General features: G+C 38.8%; 1 protein-coding gene across 4 annotated transcripts in view; it reads left to right on the forward strand.

The window, feature by feature from the left end:
* Nucleotides 1-25,002, forward strand: part of COL4A5 (collagen type IV alpha 5 chain) — an 80,922-nt gene that overhangs the window by 7,196 nt on the left and 48,724 nt on the right. For all 4 annotated transcript variants that reach the window (XR_011150938.1, XM_069015379.1, XM_069015380.1 and 1 more), the window contains exon 2: nucleotides 18,230-18,289. Coding sequence is in view for 3 of the 4 variants with exons in the window: in XM_069015379.1 (XP_068871480.1) it covers nucleotides 18,230-18,289 (60 nt within the window). In the remaining variant the exon portion in view is untranslated. The remainder of the gene's footprint in view (nucleotides 1-18,229; nucleotides 18,290-25,002) is intronic.

The raw sequence follows: 25,002 nt of genomic DNA on the forward strand, positions 1-25,002 counted from the left end.
TGATATTTCAGTGGAACTTACTAGGCTTTAATTTTCCTGGTCATGAATGAATATTCTACTCAGTGGAAGCAATTATTATTTACCTTTCTTAAAGTAGGAAGGGAAATTTTCCTAGGACAAAGTTAGTTAATTTATTTAACAGCAAATGTAAATTTGTGTAGTGATTTTTTTTCTACCACGAATAAGCAGTGATGCTTACTGTAATGCAGTTAGCTGTTGTTTGGTTTACCAGAACATGTGGAAACTTTTCTATATCACAAAGTGACTGAAGTCATTAAGGGCATCCCAGCAAGTCTAATGTGCATATTTTCAGTCTGGGGCAAAGTACAGGGAGGAATGTGCTCTGCACATGCAGCAAAGATGCATTGTACATTTTTACCTTTCATTCACTGAGATTAAAATGCTTCCCTTTCCACTGATCGCCCCAGAACAAGATACCCAGGCAATACTCACTTATATGTTCTAGGAATGGTATTGCACAAGTGCACTGAATGGAAAGCAGCCTCTACCAATGGTGATGATACTAGACAAAATTGCTTTGAATTAAGACACTTTTTGCTTGTCTGCTTTATAAGTCTGTGTGGACTCAGTAACATTAAAAACCATTGGGGTGCTTTGAAGTTCCTGCTCAATGCAGTGTTTGGCAATCTGGTGTTGACTGCAGTGGTGTAAACCATCTATTCTCAAGAGTACCTGAAATAAAACTTGTTGGAAAGATAGAATGCTGATGAAGTTTTAAGGATCATTAAGCAGCATTCTTTACCCTCCTGTGAGAGATTTGCAATGCAGTTAAACCATATTAAATATCATTGGTACAGTGCAGTGTCTGAAAAAAGGCAATGTGCTGAGCATCCTGGGTATGTAATTGCTAAGTGTGGGGAGGAAAAGCTTCAATGTAATGTGAAATTGTCATCAGAATAAACGTAGCTGAGCTGAAGAGGAAAGGGTCCTATTTATAAAAATAAATCTATTGCTTATTTTAAGAAAATTGCTTTGTAGTTGACTGAGTCTTTCTTGCAGAGCTTAAGTCTTTCTTGGAGAACTTGTTGTGAGGAGCTGCAAGAAGCAAAGACCGGGGGATGTGATCTTAATTTTAAGAGAGCTGAACAAAGGGCAATTAGATAATTGCAAAGCTGAACAAAGGGCAATTAGATAATTGCAAAGCTATATTACAAGTTTTACATTTTAGCTTAAGCCTGTTAATCCTTTAGTCTCTCTTCTTCCAGAAGGCATGATGCCGAAACTAATGTATTAGTAGACATATCTTTAGTCTGTTTCAAAAAGACCGATACTGTGTGATTCATAGTTATGAACCCCGCCTCTCTTCTTCCATGTTTTGAGTAGGAGACTGGACTAAATAACCTGAAGGCTCCTTCCAGCCTGAATTATCCTAGAAGTCTAAAATTACGTGGACGTACAGTTGTGCTCCTAGGTGTACTTTCTGTTAAGACAATTTGCATATCCTGTAATCAAAAGTTAATCATGATTCATTAAATTAAATTGCAGGTTAGAAGGTATCAGATTTTTTTTTTTTTTTAATTTAGTTTCATCTAGTCAAAAAATCATCTCTTAAACTGTCAGCCCATAGCATTCAGAATTTTCCCTTTTGTGGAGGCGTCTTATGAAGTGTGTGTTTGTATGTGCATTATTCTGCTATAATGGAACAAAAGAGAAAGAATTGTAATGGCAATATAGACAATGTTTGGTGGGTTTGGTTGTTTTTTATTTTTTTTTACTTGTAGAGTGTTTCTTAGGAGTTGGAAAGAAAGGAGCTTTAAAGCTATGGATTTCAGCTCACTTGAAGGCTCTTGGTTATTGCGGCTCTGTTGTTGGATTTTTTTGTCCCCTCCATTTGGAGGGGAAGGAAAATAGTTTAGTCTCTCATCTGTATTTTGTTTCTTTTACCTAATCTCTACAGAGAATTAAAATGTCAGGGTTGAATTTCAATCTCTTCTCTCTCCTAGTACTGTAAGAGGTATCTGTGTGCAACACACTTGGCTGTTTTGGTTCTAGTTTATTATCTAAGGAAGGATTCCTTTTATTGAGGTATAGCTAGATGTGCAGAGCTGTCCTACTCTAGTCTAACATGACTCCAGTGTATACTAGATAAGCTTTGCTGCTGCAGCTCTGCTGAAATCCTGCTTTTCCCACCTCTTTCCTCAAGATAAGCCGAGGCTTATTCACGTCGCTGCCTGAACAGGGGTTAGTAAGTCTTTTTGCCAGTGACTGTGTCTGTCAGGACTTTCTGCTTTGCAGAAATGCATTAAACATGTTGGAAAGTGTTTATTCTAGGACTGGGTTTAGTTGTTAGCAAGGTGAATCTTAATTTTAAACCACACTATTAATTTAGAGAAAGATATTTATGTTGTACTGCTTCCTAGAGAATTTAGATGCTTTTAGAAACCAGACTTACACAGCCTTGGTTTGCTGCTGAGGTGTACGGATGTGGTAGACACCCTTTCTCCAGGAGAAACAGTTAGCATGGAGGAAATCCTTGGTTTCTGTTGATGTGCTTCACTGATATAAAACCAAGACTTTCATCTCTTGACATCTTTCTCTACTGCGGTAGTTGTATCGCTCACCTCCTGCTGTTGTGTTTGGAGATGTAGTTCAGATAGTCAAGATCACATTATTGGCTCTGGTAGAAGAAATAGAGGTTTGGCTGGTCCATTTGGTGCTGTTTGCTGCACAGACACACCTGAGAGCCATGGCAAATAACCAAAGCTGCAGTGGAATGGCTTCATTTCAGAGATTCAGAGCCATTCGCAAGAAAGATAAAGCTTCACAGAGACCCTTCAACTCAGCTTGTTTTAGGAACTACTGCTGTAAGTGACAGAATTTACAGTGTCTTGGTCCTTTTATATAGAAAATGAAGCAGAAATAAGCAGATGTTCCTTTCTAGCTTAATTTTCAGTTTGTCTGTCTTTTTGTATGGTTACTGGGCTGGACAAAAATACAGAACTTTATTATGCAAAATATAAAGTTTTGGCTTTGTCTGGCAACCATAGTGCTAAAGTGAAGTAACCTACAACATTTGTACTGAGAGAAATTGTACTGAGCCCTTGTAATAGTGATGAGTTTTGAATGATGTTTCAAGTCATTCGCAAGATGTTTGGAGTAATCTGTTACCAATGGGTGCTCTATTTTTTTGCTTGCCTGTGGTGCTGTAGGCTGGCAGGCTTTTTCTCCCCTGTTAAATCCTCTGTGCTGTTCTTATAGTAGGAGTTTTCTACTTTTCTATCTTAATCTAGAAAGATATGAGTCTTAATTTATATAAGGTAGTAACTTAATTTGTATTATAGTATAAGCAGTGTGGTGCAAAACTTCTGACTTGGAATCGAGGACTACTTAACAGTAGTTAGGGAAATAAAGAGTGATTATGTATACTGGACTTACCTGTATTTCTCCAGTACTCTGCAAATGTCAATAGTTTACAGTATATTCAGAGTAGTTAGTTTTATTTCTGTCTATTCTGGTTCCTATCTACTCCAACTCCTGTATTCTGTGTGAAAATATAACAAGCATTAGCTATTAGCTACGTAAAGCTGTCAAGCTTAAGCAACAGTTAATTCCACAATAATATTTGAATTTTTTGTACTTTACCGTGTTAGCAATGAAGGGTCGTCTTCCTTCCTTAGGAAAGTCTTTTTTTTCGTGAGTCATAAATGTATTTCTATCTAGCACCAGTCCATGTTTGTTAAATACAGCATCAATTCTTCAAAAACAAACCTTTCTCTTTATGCACTTAAATCCCCTTGGAATCTGATAGAAGGAAAGCAAATGACCACCCTGAACCATGAACTGCATTCTTTCTACACCTTGAATTAAAGTAGCAATTACTAAAACCCACAATTAAATTGCTTTACTTAAAGCAGTAAAAACTAACGTGACTTTCAGGCAAGGCTAGACAAGCCTCCAGCTCCCAGAATTGTGATTTCTTGACAAGAAATGCCACTGAAAACAATGTTTGGGTGAAGGAGCTTATGAACTCGGTTTAGAAATCTTTTAAAAATAATCCTTTTTATGAGGCAGTGGTTTTTCTTGAATCAACTTACTTTGAACTAACCTGTCACACAGAAAGACAGCAGAAGCCATTGTTTCTGAAAGGTAATTTCTAGCTGTCATTCAGACAATATGAACTGGCTTAATAGTAGAAAATACTTACTCTGAATTAGAACACTTCTCTTGTATATTTAACCTTAAAGGCCAAAGCTATTCAGAAGGAAAAGGAAGCTGCTGCACTGCACTGAGAAATGAGAATTTATATTTGGTTTTGCTATCTCTTTCATCCATTCACTATATAGTTAGACATGAGAAAAAAACCTTGAGATTTCTGCAAAACCATTACTGATTTAATGACTTAAGAATTTAAAAATACTTAAAATAGCAAGGAGAAAATCTGGAGAGGATAAGAAGTTGCAAGGCTTGAGTGTGTTTTGTTTTGGTAGTTTAACTTCCCATATTCATTTGGTGCCTTCTTAATAGGGAAGGTAGTGCCATGAAAATTGCTAGAAGGCTGTGCCGAGTCTGCCCAGACACACAGTGAAAACATCCATGCAAAAGTTGGTATTTGCCTGGGTGGAGGAGTTTTTTGTAATTTTGATTGAAGGGAGGGTACATACATACTATGATTTAGTTTCTGAGCCAGAATGCTAATGGAAACTGCTTGGCAATAGAATGGATGACATTCCTGTATCAGCAGAAAGTTGCTTTTCTGTTCTAAAAGCTTTCAAACTCTTAAAGTAGTGTTAGTAACAAAGTGTTAAAACATATCTCTCTAATGTATGAATTTTTGTATCCTAAGTGAACCTAGAAAACTTCTTAACTTTATGCTTGAATGAGAAAATGCTTGTTGACAGGTCTAGTCATGCTCAGGAAATGTGTATTTTCAGGACACTGGCATACTGTGCCCAAAAATGAGAATAACTTACCAGGCCTTTTTAAAGAACCTTAAATTTTTGATATGCTGCAGAGGTAATTGTGGAGGAAGAGCACAGCCTGTCATGGAACTAGTAATAGAAATAGTATTGCTTTTTTTTCCCACCTTCTTTTTAAACAGTTGGACTAAGCAGATGTGCTTAACATCATAAGAAGATGAGTCTGAGATGTAATCTAAATTTTAGTGTAAGATTTTCAGTAACTATTTTTGTCTTGATAGCAGAAAGGAGTGAGAAAGAAAGGGCACATAGTGTGACTCTTGGGGATAGTGCTAAGCAGGGCCAGGAGTTGGACTCTGATCCTTGAGGGTCCCTTCCAACTCAGCTTATTCTGTGACTCTGAGTATACTGATAATTTTGGTAGAAAATTACTTAAAACGATAAGAACACCCTTAAGCTTTTTGGTGGTGTTCAGGAGCATAATCATCCATTGCTAAAAGAATCAATACAGAAGGTGGATGTTTAGAGATGAATTTTCTGAATGAAATCATTAGAAACTGATAATGAAGAGACAGTGTGTAAACAAACTGACCAGAACCCTCATTCCTAATCCTCCTGTGCTTCTGAGGGGTAGGAGTGGAGAAACTGGGAGTGAAGTTAAGCCTGGGAAGTAAGGCAGAAGCAACATGTTGGACGGTCTTTTTTTTTTTTTTTTTTTCATTACCCTACATTGACTTTTGATTGGCAATAAAATTTATTTCCCTGAGTCTGTTTTGTTTGTGATGCTAATTGCTGAATGCTCTCTCCATGTCTTTGTCTTGGCCCAGGAACCTTTTGTTATATTTTCTCTTTCCTGTCCAGTTGAGGAGTAATAGTGGAGCTTGGTGGGCACCTGGCACCCACCACAAAAGTATTGTTGGATTTAACATTCTGAATAATTTTACTTAGATATAGATAACAAAATTAAAAAGTGGTGATGTTCCAAGCTAGTAATTTATTGTTGGATCATAGTAAAACTTAGGCTGGGAAGCCTAATCATCCTGTCCTGGAGTCTAGATTTGGTGACCTCTTGCTCAAAGTAGAGTTGACTTGGAATTTCTGTTGTTCAGATAGTTGCAGTCTAAAAGGACATTGAAGCAGTATCTTCTATTCCAAACCTTGCTTGCTGTAGGAATAATGTTAAAACTTGGTGGAAAAGCTCCTTATTCAGTGCTTGCAGTTAACCTACTGGTTACTGCAGGATGCAGAGCACATGTCACAAACTTGAAGCAGGTTATTTTCTTGGCACATGTTGGGCTGCAAATAGCACTTGTGGGAGTTGGTATACTCCTTAAAATAGGGTGCCTCAGGGAATACTTTTCCTTAGAGAAAGTGACTTTGTTTTGGAAGGAGTACAAATGCCAGGGGCTGTTTCTTAATCCTGCCAAGCTTCAGACTGAGCTGCATCTCAAGTTTTAATAATACTTGAGGGCTATTTCTTATTAATGGGTCTCCTCATTTTACTTATTGTGCTGGAGTGCTGGAACTACATATGCTCTCTCCTTGCCTACCCCCCTTTTTAAACGGATGGTATTTGAGTGTGATGTTGAAAGGAAGACAACTCACTGACATCCTTGGACCTGGTCAGGGAATCACTGCAAGGAGATACTTTAGGTTGCATATTGTCAACTTGCTACTGGGGAGCCTCCAGAAAGTGACTGGGAATAAAATAAATTGCTGACAAAAGCAATAACATAGATTTACAAGTGTCAAAGTAAGGAGAAGCTTGGTGCTGCTACTGAAGATTTCATCCCTCCCTCCCCTTTTGTTTCCCTTTGAAACAAAAATATGAAGTGTCTTTCCTGTCCCTATGCACCCCCTTTCTCTAGCACTGATCAGAATTATTTTGCCTGTCCTGTAACTGAAACAATGTTAATACTTGAAAATTTTTTTTTGCTTTTTAATGTTCTGTGTAAAGATCTAATCTATGTCCTGTTCAACTACTTCCTTGCATGGGTTCAAATTTTTTAATGTAGGAAGTCTCTGAGAAGTGTGACTTAATTCCTGAGACTTGCTTTCTATTTAGTGATGATCAGTGCAATCCAAGTGTAATGATTCTCAGGATAATGTAATTTATAGCCTCCAGATGTAATTTCTCTGGTGTAAGGGAGTGGATTCTTTTTGCTCTAATCAAGGTTGAGTATCAAATTCCAAGATCGCATGTGCTAGATACAATGTTCTATTAGCACTAGCCTGGAGCTGTCTTAGAGCATTTTAAAGGCAATAAAATACATTCAGGTCCCCTTTGCTTTTTTTCTTGTGAGATAGTCTGGGAAATTACTGTTGTGATTGTCCATAGCAGTATAAGGTCACTTTTTCATAGGAAAGTGCATTTTGCATGGAAGCACCTTGCTTGAAAAGTGGCAGGTGCTCTAAGGAGCCCTGAGGTATTGCTATAGCACATAACCAGTGCTTAAGTAAATGAACGTAAGAGGCTGACACTGAGGGTACTCCATATCTGCTGAAGTTCAACATGTGAGTTCCTGAACAGGCATCTGAGAGCTCTCACTAAATATTCAACTTTTATCAGCTTTAGGGATTTCTGAACCCATGTGGATAAAAGGGCTTCCCATCTCATCAGATCCTGATGTTCTGTTCTTTTACAAGTGCCTCTGACTTACAGGGTTAGGACAATTGCTTGATGGTCTCCATTGCTTCCTTGTTTAACTTGGCCCTCTTCAGTGCCACTTACTTTTTAAACTTTGATTACCTGAGGCTGGAGAGTAGCTCTTTGTTAGCATTGAGCAATACAGAGAAAGTGCTGCCTGTAGTGCTCTCTTTAGGTGTTAAAGTGCACACACAGACTGCACTGCTGCCACGGGCATAAACAAATGATAAAACAGCTCTGACTAGAGGAACCTTGAAGCTATGATACTTGGTCCAAGAACTGAAGGAGAATAGAGCTGATAATCACCTCCACCACAAAAAAAAAAAAAAAAAAAATCCCCCAGACACCCACCAAGCCTTAAAGTGAGTTAGGTCTTGTTCTGGCAGTTAAGAGGGTGTGGACTTCTTCAGATAACATCTCAATGCAGTATCACTCTGCACAGCCTCTATTCTTTTTACTATGTATACTTGCTTCATCTTTGGTATTAATTTAGTGCTCTCCGTAGTTTCAAAATAGACCAGAGTGGGGTTGGATTAGTCTGAAATGCTATTCTCTTTTGCCTCTCCTTTCTCCAAGGAAGAAGTGGGTTTCTGTTCTTGTGTGGTCTGCTTCATGCTCTTGACACTTGAAAGTGCAGTTGTCAGTGACAAATGTCTGATGTCCATTAACAAGACTCTGGAATTGAAGCTTCTTCTATGGCATGTTACATGGATATGGGTGAGGAGCAGGACATTTTCTGGGGAATTAGTCTGTCTTTATTCCATTTCCTTAACCAGGAAAGGAGTTTAAAAAGAGTGCCAGAATGACTGGTGTTGAGTGTATAATACTTGGCTTGCAAGCATATCTGAGACTTAGAAGCCTGACTGACGGTTTGGTCTAGGTTTGTGTTACATTTGGACATGGTTATAGAAAGTGGCAACATCTAACACCTGTCACACGGGAAAGGTCCTAAATGACTAGTAAATCTTAATGTGTAATGAGTTCCATATGGCACTTCTTATTTGCAGCTGGAAAAAATCAGGAAGCCCCAAGAGGCTGGTGATTAGAGACTTGTGTGTAAAATAAAAGTAAAACTGAGACTTCCTGAAAAGTGAAGTGGCTTACTGTATTCTGCCACTGACTAGCTGCCAGGTGCTCGGTGCTGGTGTGAGTTGCAGAGATGTGTAGCTGGACAGGCAAAGATGGAGGCATGCTTAAAACTTACCATTCCTCTAATTTGCTGTGTACTTGTTTAAGGAGTTCACTTATGGTCTGTATAAAAGTTAGAAGATGGCTTGCATTCGGAGTTCAGCATTTAGAACTGAGCAGTAGTGAGGCGTAGACTGCCTACAGAGGTGGTATGAAATTTAGCCAGTCCCAAACTGCAAAGCCAACTAGAGTTAATTTGTTTAGGATGTTTCTCTAGATGTGCTGTATATTTAGAGGTTCATGCAAGTGCAGTGCTTGCTGAAGAAGGAGATGAATGTGGTGTTTGGCATCTGCCAGTTCATTAATGTGGAGATGGAGTGGGTTGAGAAGGCCACCTGGTAGTTTACATTCTGGGTTAGTGTACATAGCTTGCACTGTTTACCAGGACGTGTACTTGCCAAATCTAAACATAGATGCTTTGTAAGATGCTGCCTCTGGATGCCAGCATAAAGGTAATACTTCTGAGTTGCTGTTAAAGAAAATTTTTGCCAATTCATACAGCCTAATATGGAATTGTTTGGAAATTCGTGTTCATTAGGCCAGAAGTACTTGGCTTCTCAGGTCTCTTCAACTATAGCTTTGAAATGCTTGCGAGAAGGTCAGCGAAGCATGAGCTGATTATTTTACTTTGTGTGTCTCACCCAGTAAAATATACTGCACTGAAGCCCATTCTCCGTGTTGTAAGACTAATAGACCACAGAAATCTCAGAGTTTTCGGAATTGGTGAGAACTGTCCTTTCCTCACCTACACTTGAGTGCAAGGCTGGCAGTGGCCCTTAAAGCAGAGGGGCAACAATCATTTTTGAAGAGGGAAGCTTTTGTAGAAAGAGTGAACTACTGTGAGTTGCAAGGACTAGCTGTTCCTTAAACTCTGCACCTAAAGTTTCTGCTTAATGTTTCTTCATGTCCTGGAGAGTTGTCAGCCCTACCCCTCTTACAACCAAGTATTCAGAAAGGGAGTAAAGTCTGGGATTTGGGAGAGTTAGATGCCCAGCTGGGCTCTTTTACTTTCTGTCTTCTTTTCTGGCTCAGGAATCAGATACAGAGGAATTGTCAGGTTGTAATACCTCCCATTTGTAATGGGTGAATAGTTGCAGTTTGGGGATGAATCAAAGTTGTTCAAGTTTTGGGGTGTTCATTCAGTAAAGAGTCTTTGACTCCAAAAGTCGCCTGTAGTTAGACTGTCAGCTGCTCTATGGGAAGATCTGTTGCTGCAAGTATTGCCTTTATTTTAACTAGAAGATTCTGTGAAAGATACCCTTTATAAAAAACTGTATGTTAAAGATCCATAATTAGTTCTGTTTAAAGCAATAAATTCCATGTTGTTCTAGTACAAGGTACAGGCAGAAAAATTCAATCCTCTTTAGATATGAGCTCCTGTCCATTTCTTGTGGCGCAAAATACTTTTAACATAGACAAACTTATTTCAATTTTTGCATATTCGGAAGATAGTTATGTCAAGGTTTTATTGCTTTTAATTTTAGAGATTTTTTTTAAAGTACACCTTTAATTCCAACCAATTTGTAGTAAATGTATTCCAAGAGAATTTATTAATTCTTAAACTTTCCATTTAATCAGACCATTCATTTGGGATGTGATAACTAGACTTAGCAGATCTCTTACAGTTGTTCCATGTTGTTATTATTACTAGCTATTCATGTATCTAAATAACAAACACATAGTGCTGCCCCTTAAGAGGAAAAAGACGGGGTTTTTATCTGTCAGATGCTTGAGAATGGTTTTTAACCCACCTCTTGTGTTCTCATTCACTGTGGCCAGACCTGTAGCTACTACAGCTAAGACCTTCCTCTGCAAGTCTGAACAGGTCTCGTATTGTACAGGTTTCAAAGAAAGATAGTGCCTCGAGGTGCAACAGATCAAATTACATGTCAGAAGTTCCCTTATTTAAAAAAAAAAATGGTTAAGAGCTTCTGCAAACATATTTTGACTCTTACATTTTACACTGTGAAATTTATTCTTTTCACATCTTTAGGCAGATTGAGGGAAATAATTCCTTAGAAGGGCATGCAATAGTCTTTTAATTCAGATTCTGCTTTCGCAATGTTACTGCTCATAAATACAGTACTTTAGTGAGAAAAGAATGGCCATTTGGATTATAGACCTGTGATGACTTTGCTGCCATAGTTGACTTCACACAAGTATATGAGAAATAAATTGTTATCTGCAAATTTGTACTCCTGCTTAAGCCTAAAGTGCATGGATGTGAAATCATAATTAGAATTCATAATAGCAGCTTTAACTCTGCTTGTCAAATCCCCACAAAACCTTTTGTTTGTTGGTTATATTTCTGTCCAGGCAAGTGAAGGGAAGCTCAGCTTGCTGAAGATAAATGATGAAATCTTTGACCTGGATGAGTAGTAAATCCTTACCTAGAAAACTGCACAGGTGTTTTGTTACACAGATCTTGGCAAGCTAGTGAATATGAGGATACTCTTCAGGACCACCACCAAAATAAAGCTTAGTCTTTGTCTGCTTGGAACTGAAAGGCTGAATTTATTTGCATTATAAATAGAGGTATGAATAATTGAGTTTGACTTTTGTCTGGTTGCAGCAGAAAGATTACTTAAGCCATCCTCCTAGAGCAAAGACATTTGTAACTGATGCTTTGCTCTATGTTGAATGTGTTGATTTTAATCAGAGTGAATTTCTAACAACAGTCTTTATAATTTATAGAATTGTCCAATATTTATGCTCCTTTTTTTTCTGCTTTTGAGTTTATGCTGATAACTGGTAAACAGTTGTATATGAATGCAGAGGGTGATGTTAGTAGCCTTTAGGGAACTCCTGTAGCATCAGGATAACTATGAGAGGTGCAGGATTTGTTCACTGTGTATAAACTGTTCTAGGAATATCTTTCACAGTTGTCTAACAGGTAATTGCAGTCCCTACTGTGAAAATTCTCTTCTGCCAACCTTAAATCATGAACAAGAGCATCTTGAAAATCTGCTATTTCCACAGTGAGCTTTCATGAGCTACAAAACACTGTTAAACTGCTTCTCAGCAGTAAAGTTGTGTGTATTTGAGTTAATTTAGATACTGTAAGAATTCCAAGATACAAGTTTATTTTATGAAATATGTGGTCTAGAGTCAAACTTGGTGAATTGGGAAGTCCTGTTTCATTGTTTTCTGGACTAGAAGACTTCAAAACTATGGATTTTAGCCTAATTAACACTTCAATTGTTTCTAACCCCTCTTGCCCTTCTCCTTTGGCAGTACAAACCTGCCGGGGCTGATGTATGCTGTGCTAGAAGAAGGGTTTGATGTACCTGCAGTTCTTTTGACACTGCTTTGTGGTTTGATGTGATTCTATCTGAATGTACAACTCTGTGTTTCATTCAGCTTTCTTTTTAGTACTCAGGTAACTTCATTACCTGATTAACTAGCTAAGAAGACTATCTGGTCATATGTTACTCATAAATACAGAAGGGAGAGACTCGAGGTGCTTGATGATCTAAAACTAATAGGAGCAAGTGCTCTTTCTATTAGCTTTTTAAAACACTGGAAAAGAAAGGGAAATATAAAACTACTATGTGTCCATTTTCAAGTTGAGACTCTATCTTTGAATCACAGCAATTCATTTCCTGAGTGGCTGTGCAGTCAGACCTGCTGCAGGTAGTGGAAGGACTCATAACCACATTAGCCTTGCAGAAGTCCTTCTGTTATTTTTATCTGTGAAAAACCTGAGTTGCAAGTCTCAGGTTCAAGAGCCATTAGGGGAGACAGACTGTGCTATATGGAAGCCCTCTAGAGATTAATTGCTTTTGAATGGGTTTTATGGATGGTTCTTCCTTTGACTATTCTAGTGAATGGAAGGCTTAGTAAAACCAAATGATCAAAGGGCTTCATTATATGTATGCAAATAAATCCTAAGGAAATCATTAGGAAAAAGTTATGGGAAAATACACAAACAGCAATTGCTACACAGTGTGACTTGAGTGTATATTATTAACGGTTTTTTTCTGGCCTTTACTGCTTGCTCTCTGCTTATCACTCACATTGTTCCACAGCTCAGTTAAGCTCCTGTCATCAGTGTCTGTTGCAGTTTTCAATTTGTTTTAAAAGTCTGTCAAACTTTGCTTGGGCAGACTTTATTTCAGTGATTTCTGTGCATCTTTTTCCTGCCGGAGGGAACCATCCTCACCTGGTGAGGCAGCTGACAATGTTGTGGTGTCACGTAACTGTCTGGTTCCCTTCAGGACAATATCTGTTTATGAAGCTAGTGTGTGCAAGTTAAACCTCACTGAAGATTCATCATTTAAATCTCTGACGAGGTTTTAATGCATTACAGGCAACACCAGCATTTAAAATCAGTGGCTGTCCACAATCAGGTTTTTGATTCTTTCTTGACCTCCTGCTGCCATCAGAATGGAGCTGTCAAGAAAAGCTTGCGGTCTGTTAGTACAAACTGCATCACTGGATTCAGTAATGTCACTTTGCTCCTCTAGAAATGAGAGGAGTTATCCAACAGGAAATTCTGGATTTGTGATAAAATTATACATAAGGAGGATGTCAGAATAAAGAAATTGTGCTGTGTTCAAACTATTTCTTTTTTCTTATTCAGTTGTCTGATACCTGAATTGAGAATTCATTTGTAAGCAACTCGGATCATGTCAGAACTCTCATTGAGTCACCTACTGTGCTTCTGTAAGAAGCCTCACCTCCTCCTCTTGATTGGTAATTTGTACGTGTCAAGCTTGTAAATGATTGGCTTCCCTCTGTAATCTTGCCCTTGGAAAGAGTATTAAAATACTGTTAAACGCCTATATGTTTTAACACTAATACATTATTGAAGTGCTCTAGTGTATGGGTTTAGGTGCTCCCTTACACCCCTCCCTATATGCACACTGTCAGCTGTTAAGTTTCCCTGCAGCTGTGTGTATGTAGTGGTAAATCACTTCTTTTTCATTTCACAGTTTTGCGAAGTCCCAAGCTGCTGTTCTCTCCAGTAACAGCATTCATCTGCTGGTAGTTTTTACAAATATTTTGTCCAATACTGTTGTTAGTGGCAGCTGGGAGGTGGGGTAGGAATGGAATATGCTCAAACTGCCTTGTAACAAACGTCTTTGGGCCTGATGAGAAAGGAGTGGAATGTGCCCTGCATAAGGCAGGCTTCTAACACAACACATTTTGAGGATGACTTAGGCTATTCATTTCACTGAGCTGACTGTAACAAACCTATGTCCAAGAGTAGGAATGTGTACTTTTTTTCTTCAAACTGAAAAGCAACAAACAAACAAAACTGCATTCTGTTGGTGGCATAAAGCAGTTTTCCTCAGTCCATGTAAGACACAAAAGACCAAGCTTGTTCTGGAAGAATTATCCTTTGACCAGTAAACCAATACCATCCCTCCTTTTATATACTAATGAAAAGAACTTGCTCTCCACACACAGATTCAATGGGGTAGAAGCTGTCAGGAAAATCCAGTGAAAGGATTAGCTAAACTTGAATAGATTAATTAGAGTCTTTGATTGTGTCTTGCTATGGAAAAGTCACAGCATAGGAAATAGCAGTGATAGTGCATTCAGCTTTACAGGTACGTGAGGGGGGAGGCAACAGGAATACAGTGAGGAGCAAATCTAAACAGTTTGTCTTGAGTTCTTAAAAGCTGCTTTGATTCCTTATTCATCTTTGTGTATTTGAAAACAGAAAGGTTTTGATAGATATGGAGATTGTGACCAGCTCTTATGATCAAGCTACAGCTCACTATTATATCACATATTTTTTACCATCTTCTGTCAGCTAAGACAATGTGTCCTACTGGCCAGAGCCAGGAACTGAACTGCTACTGAAGGCATCTAGCTGCAAAATAATAATACAAGGCAGGAGTCTTGCTTGGTTTTCCAACTGCATTGTGTACTGAGTGTAACTTGGAGTTCCCTGAGGTTTGGAGTCATTCAGTTTTCCATATCTGGAAACCCAGAAGGTCACATAATTTTCAGAACCTAGTGATGGTTAACCTGTTACTAAGGGTAAACTACTGATGGTAGCCATCTAAATCTTGCTCTTAATGTAGATTTTTCTACATTTGGAATGTCATTGCATCCATTCTCTTTCTTTGATTGAAGTGTAGATTACTTACTGTTCATATGCAGGAGAAATTCCAAATATTCTATGCATAGTATGGAGCCTAGATTTTCATGGCAATCATGTGAAATGCACAACTAATTCAGTGACATCAAAAAACTCTAGCCTCTGGCTGCGGAGTGGCTTTCAAACTTGTGCTAACTTGTTATGCAGTATGCAGTCTCCTGTAGTGCAATTTTTGTGCCTGCTTTGCCAAGTTTAAAAAAAAGGCCTTGAGATTACTGAAAAGTCTAAACAAGAAGAAAGCTTTCACTCAGAGTTTTTTTGTTTTTTTCTCTGTGCCATCATGTTTTACTTTAGGGGGGTTTTTTAAGCTATACAGCAATAAGATCTCTAAGTAGCGTGAATTGATCTTGATATAATACAGATTCTCAGGGCTTTTTTTTCTTCAAACTATTTAATTAAGAATACTTATAATTTGGTGCGGATGCAAGTTAATGCAAATAAGAAACACAATCTGGCAAATAACAGCTTTTGTACAGGAAGATAAGTGACTCTACCGGGGGAATACTTCTTGATAAGCTTGTGGGTGAATAGGTCTTTCCAGGATTTATGCCAAAAACTTATTACCATTTGATTACAGTGGGTATTTGAAGAGTTTTCTGATTACAGACCTTTAGCTTCCCTTCACTGCTGTCTGGGAAAGACCATGTTTCCTTCCTGCAAGTAATGCATCTGAACTGGATATCCAAAACCATTTGTCAGAAAGCATTCAGCAAGTACTCCTGACTCTCCAAGACAGGCTAATTATGCAGGTTAAGAGGCTACTCAAAGCATAAGAAATCCAGTCTGAATACATAAATTGCTTTGGAAGATAGTCACAGATTTAAAAAGAAACCCTACATTGATTAAATGAAAGCACTTTGGTTCAAACAGAATAAGGAAGAGAAGCACATTTTTCAGAAACTTTACACATGAAACTTTTAGTGGATACAAGTTGCAACATAAGGAATTCTGGTGAGAGATTTTGTGGAGGAACAGCTTCAACGTAAAGGCAAGCAGACACCAAATCCAGGGCCTAAAGCAGCTGTGGGATCTCCACCACTGTAGTTATTCAACGTGCAGCTGGACAAGGACCTGTGCAAACTGCCTAAGTTGCCCTGCTTTGAGTGGTTCCTTCCATACCAAATTATTTCATGATTTTATTTGTTTTATGAATCAGATCTATTTCATGTGGTCTTGATGCTGACCCACTGTTAAAGGTGTGTAAGTGCTAACAAAGTATTCTTCTGCATTTTTCCTGTGTAGCTACAGTAGCAAAAGGTAGAGACTGCTGAGCTTAACTGTCTGAAAACTCACCTTCACAACATTGTGCGCCTCTAACTTGTTTCGTGAAGGAGCAGTGTAATCTCATACCATCTTTTTCCCTCCCAACTTCACTTGCTCCCTGTTCACCCCAACAGTTCCCTTGTACCTGAAAAATGAGAAAATTTCTATTAGAAACATTCTGAGGAAGCTGTAAGGAAGACTAAATGAGTCTCTTCTGTTCCATGCGCTGAATAAATCCTCCTCTGTGTAGGAACTTGATCATGCTTTTCATGTATGTGTGTTATTTTAGCCCGTGTGTGTTCTACCACAGTTTTTGGTTGGTTTTGATGAGTACTGATGTAGTTTATTTTTTTCCCCCACCTCTTGGAGGCAGCAGAGGTTTTCCACGTTGCTCTCACTGTTCTATCCTTGTAATACAGAATCAGCACTGTGGCACAGTGAGCCAGGTTTGTACTGTGAGGGAAGGGAATATTGCATGTAACTACAGTTAATCCCTTTTAAACGAAGCTTTGTTAAAGAGATTAATCTTAAAACTCGTTCACAAGGAATTTGCTTTTTTAAAACTCGTTTTTAAAAGTGAAAGAGATCAGATACCAAATTCCTAGGATAACTGGGATTGAAGGGGGACATCAGAAGGATATCTAGCCAAACACCCTGTTCCAAACAAGGACAGCCATGAGGTCAGGGCAGGTTATTCAGGCCTTTGTCTAGCCTGATCTTTGAAAGCCTGGCTAGGAAGGTTCCATTTCATTTTAGGAAAGGGTTCAGTAAATCCCTCTTAACTAAGAATTTTGAGTTTTCATATACATAAAATCAAGAAACTGGTTACAAAAGCCACATGGAAGATTGGGAGAGACACCCTAGTCATGTCATGTAACGCTACTGCTGGACTTAAATCTCAAAGCTCTGCCTTTTGCTGCAAGATGCTTTAATTGATCCTGGGATTTTGTAGCTCCAGGTGAATTAAGCCACTTCTGTGTTTTCAGTCTGATGCTTGGTAGTATGTTTAGGCTAAGAGCCAGGACATTCCTAAAGCCAGGTAGGGGATGGGTCATGTCTCTAAATGCTTCTGTGGTAATGAAGACTAGAATTCAAGTGTGGGTGTATTTCAGGTCTGACATACCGACTGGTTTCTTGCTTGATTGAAACTTTGTACATAATGTTCTCTGACGGTTACTGAAGGGGAGTACCTCAGATGCTCAGCTTTTCAAACTTTTAAAGTGTATGCTTTGTGTTTTTAATATAATGCTGCACCTGTTCTCAGAGCAAGTTGAACCCTGAAGTATTTCAGGTAGTGTATCTTCTAATATGGCTCATAGTTTTTAACTGTAAAGAGGTCTGAAAGATGTATTATGTAGAAACATTCTACCAAAAAAATATTTCTTCTAGAAGTCTCACTTCTGTAACCCTGAGATCAACACAGGGCTGTAATGAATATCCCGTGTTAGAATGGGGGTGGAAGAATACAAACTAAGCAAATGTGGTATGGAAGGGTTACTTAACTTGGATCTTCTCTGTAAACCAACCTTCTATATCCCTCTCCTCTGAACCCCTTGAAATCCAACTGTCACTCAGTTACCTGTTACCTTATGCTAGAGGCTGTTATAGCTGGTTTGTCATGCTTTGCACTGGTGTGTGGATGCAGCTGCATGAAATCTAGAGTTTTTAAAATGGTTTTCTCAGTAACTGAGCTGTGGGGGGGAAGAATTAATCATGTAGTATTTATCTTAATAACCATCACAAATATGCTCAGAAGCTTCAGGCTTGTTTAAACTCTTGTGCAAAACCTGACATCTACTGGTGGGAAGCATAACTGGGCTGTTCTCAGCGGGAGATGTGCTGAAGAGCCTGTTTTATAAAGTGCTGGTGCTTTTGGCTATAGATGTTGCATTGTACTGCTTAAGCATAAATTTGGAAGTCTAAAACTAACTGTAAAATATTTACAAACAAACATAAATATTATCAAAGGTGATTGAACTTTCAGTTAATTGTGTCTGCTTTGAACACTTGTATAATGGCTCGAGGACGAACTTTGTAGGTTTATATTGTAGACTAACTTTTTAACTTTTTGTGACAATATTAAAGCTTTCATATAATCTTTTGCCAATTAAAAACATTTATTTTTCCATTATGTCTTTAAAGGCTTGCCATGGATGTACATCTTTATCCAAATGTGATTGCAGTGGAGTAAAAGGTGAAAAGGTAAATATTCCTATTTTTTTTTCTTTTTTACCTGTCAGACCAGTGCACAAACCACTGAGCCATATGCCAGCTAAAGATAACTGAAGCTTATGGATGATAGTTCTTTGCTTCTTGCTCATATCTTTTTTTCTTTGATGGTAGTGTGAGCATCAGAGCATTAACAGTTTCAGATATTGAGTCAGACTGACTGGTCCATCTGACAGTATAAGATTTTCATATCATTTTTTTCTCAAGAATGGGGAATTAATGCACAGATTTTTTCCATCTATCTGACAATTTAAAAAAATGTAAAAAAACAGAGAAGAGACAAATCCTAGTAAAATAAAAAGAATTCCTAATTACAGCCAAGGCCTGCCTACACTAACTACTTAGTGTTAACAAGCTAAGGTGTGGAATGTACAGTAATAATCATGCTAGTAATGCTTCAGTGGGATTTTAAAATTGAGTGTGGGTTGTTTTCCCTCTTTTCTTGCACTGCCAGTTCATAAGTAGTTGATGCTCACTAAGGCATTCTGAACTTGCACTGCTTTTCACCTCGTAATTTGTACAGTTGGATGCAAAGATGATGGTTGCTATTACTAGATGTGAGCTAGACCATGGAAGTGACAAAATTCAGATAAAGCTTTCCCAACACAGTTAGCTGCCACCCAAGTAAGCAGCTAGTTAATGGCCAAACATGTATTCTTGGATCAAGCAGATCCCCACTCCAAAAAGCATCTCTGTGTCCCTCATTCAGGTGCAACAAAATGTTTTGGTCTGCCCAGATGGTGTCCTAAGGCCGAGAGATGCATGTTGACATCTTGGAGCTTTCCTGCTTCCTTGCAGCTTTGACTTCCAGTCTCCACTGCCTGTTCTCAGTGTATCTGTACAGTACTTCACATTTGTCACCATTATTTCTTATTGTTTTACAATATTTTTCTTCGAGGATACAGCAGGTGCTCAGCATTTCTTTTAGTTACAGTGCACTGTAGATACACAGCTCAGTACTTGCCTGAATCAAGCCTTTTCTCAAGTGTGAGGAGCCTGGTTATAAGTGAATTGTGGTTAAATAGTTCCCATGTCACTGCTGTTGTCACAGGGAATGAATGGGATGTGATCACTGCAAGGGGCAGAGGCTGCCAGAAATGCTTCCACTCTGTCTTGTAAACAGTTTGCTTGAGATACAGTGGAGTCATCTTAAAGATGTGAACTGATAACAGAGTTTGATAAGCATGTCTTATGAAACCACTTACCCTTTCTTAGCAAGGTTCTAGGAGGGCTTCAGTGCTCTAGATTAATTTCGGACATATTTCAAGGGTGGTTTTTGAGTTGCATAAACAAATGTAACCTTAAATGAACAAAAGTAATGCAAAACAATCAGTCACTGCACTGGCACTATAATGTGCTGGTGCAGAGTTTTACTATTGGCTCAGGTTAAACAAGGCAGCTGTCCAAAACTCGGGGTAATGCTTGATGCCACACCTGCCATCCAGATCGCTCCAGATAGATGAGGTCATTCCTTGGCATTTGCTTGCTTTTAGTTCATTGAGTATATTCCCAATTTACATACCTAGTGAAGAATGGTATTCCCTTGATGGCAAGATTTCCAAGTTAGATTTGGTTAGCCAAACATGAACCTGGTTAACGTTCCTAGGGGATCTTCAGATGGAGGTGCCCAAACCAGATGCATTGTAACACTAGTCACAAGTTATTTCTGGTTCAGTTTGAAGGCACTTAAACATCAGACTTCTATGCCCAATGCATAGAAGGTATTGTTGCAGGTACAGGTTTGGAGAACCTTTCTATAATTCTAAGCTGGCTTTTTTCTGGGCTTGTCACAGCTATTTTGTGAATTTACTGAGCAAGCAGCTGTTGTCTGGTTAGTGTGGATGTAATGCAATCTGTCCTTAGAATGGATATGAAATTTGGAAACTGTGATTCATTTCCACTGCAGCCAAGGTAAACACAGCATAATCCTGAGGTATGCCAGAGGGTTTTTAAACAGCCCTTCTGAAGCTTGCAGACCCATCATGTACCTTATGTAAAGGAAGGATGAAAAGAAAGCCCATATTCCTAGGTATGATGTGTTGCAAGTGGAACTTGTTTGAGCTATTATGTTAGTTGCCCTGTAATTACAAAGCCCTCGGTATTTGTTGCATTGCTGGAGTCAGCAATTCAGCTCTGGAGAACCCCAAGATCTGTCCCTGAAATCCTAATGCTTTATCTTATAAATTCTTTGTTTTGGTTTTTTTAGGTTTTGAATTGTTTGTTTGAATCTTCCTGGATTCTTATACTACTACAAGACATCAAGGGCTGTCTTAAGATGATTAGCTTGATCCCTCACAGTGTATCACTGTGGTCTCTACATTTGATCTAAGTTTCCAAATCTAATACTGCTTCCTTCTGCAGTGACCTCTGAACCAGGAGTCACACTCTACAGCTCCTTGCCTAATTGGTGTGAGAAGAGCACAAGACAAAGAGCTATTTATATAAACTCCCCTCTTTGATTCTCCCACTAGGAGTGTGACAATGTATTTGAAGATGTTCTGGAAGTCAGGCATATGGAGCCTGGTTCTGTACTGGGAAGAGAGGAGGAACCTTGTCTAATGCACTCTGCTGAGCCCTGCCTTTTGTTCCACTGGGCTTCACTTCTGGCCCTAAACCGGCATCTGCATCCAAGTCGCTGCTCACTTGCATTGTCAGCTAAGAAGTGCTGCTTTGTTCAGCTTAGCAGAGCCTAATGCATTCCTTCTGAGACTCACAAGTAGCCTTCTTCCTAAGCATCATAGCATTCCCTTTAGGGTATCCCAATTTTAACAGGTCAGGTACAGGAATACAAATTGAGCTGTAACAAATAGGAAGACTATTTTCTTGTCTAGCATGCTTAGGGGAGCCACAGCTCTAATTTAATTGCTCCCATGCTGCCAATGATTCTTCTTTAACTCAGGCTCTGCCATGTGCCCCTGTAGCACAAGTAGCACATTATCTCTAGAAGAATCAAAGCACAGTGAGCTTTTTTTGAAACCCACAGTACAACAGCTGACAAAAATCAGTGCACTTAAGTTTTCTTCATCTTCCCAAACCCACCTTACTAAACTTAAATGTAAAATGAGGAAAGTCCAAGCATGCCTAAAATGAAATAATGAAGAAAAGAGAACTCAGTAAAAATTGATTGCAGCTGGGAGCCAGTTTGTTTTTACTCAAAGTAAGCAGCTCAGAAATGAACTAGATTTGGCAAAGGTGTTAAAGTTGAAATGTATGATTTAAATGTTACATATAGGTGATTATAGGAATTGCTCTTACTCTTCAACTATAGGAAGTATATACTTTTCACTGAGGCAACTGGGTTTTAAATATTGCTCTGCGCTTTTGAGATGAACCTGCTTTAATGCTTAAAAGCTTGTTCCTGAGTAGCTAGCTGAAGAAATAAACAGGGCAGATGCTGCACACAGAGCAATTTCTAAAACAAACCAGTAAGACTTGCAGATTATTGGGCTGCTTTTACCTCTTCTGAAAAGAAGATCCAAAGCTGCTGATAAGATCAGCTTGCTAAAGACTGGGGTAGAAGAGGAGGGGGTGGTACTGAGTCTCAGCTGCTCCAGCTGATAAAGGCTGAGAGCCCAGGGCTGGGGGCACTTAGCCCAGGACTACTGTGGGTTTCACGTAAGTGCTGCTGCTGAAATGGTTTTCATACCTTCCCCTAGCCAGGTATTCCCAATTTCCTCTGGGGCTTGGGAGGCCCTGCTCAGAGCAGTTGGTGAACTGATCTCACTGAAAAAAAGTTTCCTTGTAAATTTTACCAGTTTTCAGCCTAATCAATTCCTTCACACAGTTTATGTTGCAGCACAATGCTGTGGCTGTGATAGAAACGCCTAGCTTAAGGTGGGACTCTGTTTTTCACAGAACCTAAAATGCAGTTTCCCCTCAAAATAGCTGCTAATTATGCTATTTTTGACAAATACGGGGACAGTTGATCTGATTTGATCACCTCAAGGTGAGGCCACATATTCTGTGGTATCATACTCTTGGTCTCATTGGATGTGTATTCCTGGAAATTCTGAGTCTCAGAAGAAAATTATCCGTGTTTGTCCTCAAGATGCCTATTTCCTTCTGCCTTTATCATGATAAAATTTAGTCCAGTTGTGATCCAAGCTCAACTTTTCTTTTCACTGTTGTATACAAATTCCTAAGAAGGAGTTAAAACTTCTCCGATTTTAATCACTTTGTCAAGAATAATTCCATGGTAGGTGTCTGTGCTTCATAACTGTTGACCTGAACTGTATGAATGTGACCCTGCATACTGAAATGTTTACAATCCCAATAAGTCACCACTGAGCATTAAACCTCAACCGTTTCATCTTACAAAAGAAGCCACAAATGACATCCTGACGAAATTTGATATGTTTTGAAGCATGCAAGTCCTGTCAGAGGGGGCTTCCTTGCTGCATTAAGCTGTCACTTCTAACACTGTGTTTGTTTTGCATATGTCTTCATTAGATACTGTAGTTTTAAATGTGTTAAATTAGTGCTCTTCAAGTTGAGAAGAATTTGTTGGCTAGCATTATAATCTGAGACAGCTGTTATTTTCACCCTATTGTTTAGAAAGGTGGAGAACAATATGGGTGGCTATGGCATTACTTCTTCCATGCTGTGTATCTTAATATTACTGTGGACATTTGTGCATTGATTTAATTTTGAGCAGCCACCCATAGTTAAGTGTTATAGTCTCCAAAGTTCGCTATTTTCATAGCAAGGACAGGAAGCCAGTATGTGCCTCTCTTGTGAAATGTTACAGCCATGTTCTTGCATGTGTTTAGGCATTAAAATGGGCTGTTCAACTACTGCTTTTCTGATTTTTTTTTTCTCCAATTTTTAATTTTTTTTTTCCATAAGTATACCACATCAATGTAAGTAATTATTCTGGTTTCTCTCCCCATACTGTCTATTTATAAATACATAATTTTGGAGAATAAATTCTAGAAATGTGAATGACTTGTGCATGCTTTAAAACTGCATCTATCCCTGCTTGTGTCCTATTATTAGAGTACATGGAACTCTGCCAAATTTTTCTGTATCCCTGTTTAATTGGCTATATCTTGCTGTGGCAAAGCATAATTTTAGGGTGTTTCCCAACTATATTTTTTTCTTTCTATCCCCCAAGCAACAGTCATGTTCAAGCTTGTGAGCTGGCAGTTTTGCTGTATTGGTGTAGCTGATTGAGGGCAATTAAGATCAGAATCTGACTCCTCACCCATTCTCCAAGTGAATGGTGGTTCTATAGCTGGTGCATCTTTATTTTGCTATGGAAACAATCTTTATTTTCAGGATTGGAAGAGGAGATCTGAGTTGACCTAAACCTTTGTTATTTATGTTTTAGTTTAGTAGCTTCCAGTCTGAAACAAGAAGTATCCAAACTTCCTCAGTTCTTTCTGTGTAAGCAGAACTGGCTAGTGAGTTTTTGCATTTATAAGAAAATTCACTGCACACTAACCAGGAACTTCAATCTCATTGTATCTCCAACGATTTAATGTCTTTTTTGGCATTGACTTTGTGGAAGACTTGGTATGTTTCTTTTCAGTTTCAGTATGTTTCTGCAGTGAGCAGGCAGTTTTTTCTCTCAAATTTGTAGCATACAAATCTTCATGAAAATCAGTATGGTGTGGGCAATAAGAAAAATCTGGGGCAGAAGCAACATCTGAAAACTGTTGTCACTTATGGAATCATCTATGGGCTGTTTAAGTAGAAAACAATAAAAAAAACCACCCACTCAGAACTGGATCAGCATGGTTTCTCTTCCCACCCAGTTTGCCACGTTTCTTTAACCAATTTTTATCAAAAATAGGTATTATAGTGCAGCGATTTCCACTGCAATTATTTTGAACTTTGATGTAAGTTCCCGTAGGACATGTCTGATGTACTCCCTCAACTGTCCCCAAGCACAGTCCTTCAAACAATCTGTTTGCTTTTGGGGGTAATTTGCTGGTAAACTCCACAGGAGTTGCCCTGGCAACAGTTTCCTCATGCAAGGCTCTCATTGTTGCTGCTCACTTTCAAAGTGGGCTTGGAAAATACTCATTTCAGTTTCAATACTACAGTTCACTAGCATCTGTTGTTGCCTCTTCTGTTTCTCTTAGCTGTTTGGCTTCATGTTCCTCTTTCTTTCAAGGCCTTGGCTTCCCCATTCCATGATTGTTTAGAGTGGAGACCTTGGCATAGTTGCATTTTAGAGAACAGTTCTTCAGCCTTAGATGACACACAAGGCCAACCCTCTGCTAAAAATCAGTTCTAGCAACCATTTGTAGATGCTACTTTCTCTAACAAAAATGTGAAGAAGAGTGACCAGGTTGAGATTACTAGGCACTGTGTAGCCTGGCTTGCCCCTCACACATCTGATATGCCTCTTGTACAGAGGTGTGTTTTTTTAGTGTGCAAACACAGTTCATGCCAGAGCTTGCTCCAAAATCTGGTTTTGCCTAATGTTTTCCTTATCTGGCACTCCCGAATTCCTCATTCTCTCTCCTTCAGGGACACACTAACCCTTTCATATCCTGGCCTGAGATAGTAACACTCCTCCACAGTCTTGCTTTTCAGATGAGGTAGCAGACCAACTGTATTAGCTCCATGCAGAAGTACTTGTATTGGGCTTGCATGGGATAAGCACCCTATGAAATCGGTTTAAGTGCTGTAATTAAAGGTGATGCATGTCTGTGTTCAGGAATTTCTGTAGTTAAGCA

Source organism: Aphelocoma coerulescens, chromosome 4A (genome assembly GCF_041296385.1).
Source record: "Aphelocoma coerulescens isolate FSJ_1873_10779 chromosome 4A, UR_Acoe_1.0, whole genome shotgun sequence".
Classification (NCBI taxonomy): Eukaryota; Metazoa; Chordata; class Aves; order Passeriformes; family Corvidae; genus Aphelocoma; species Aphelocoma coerulescens.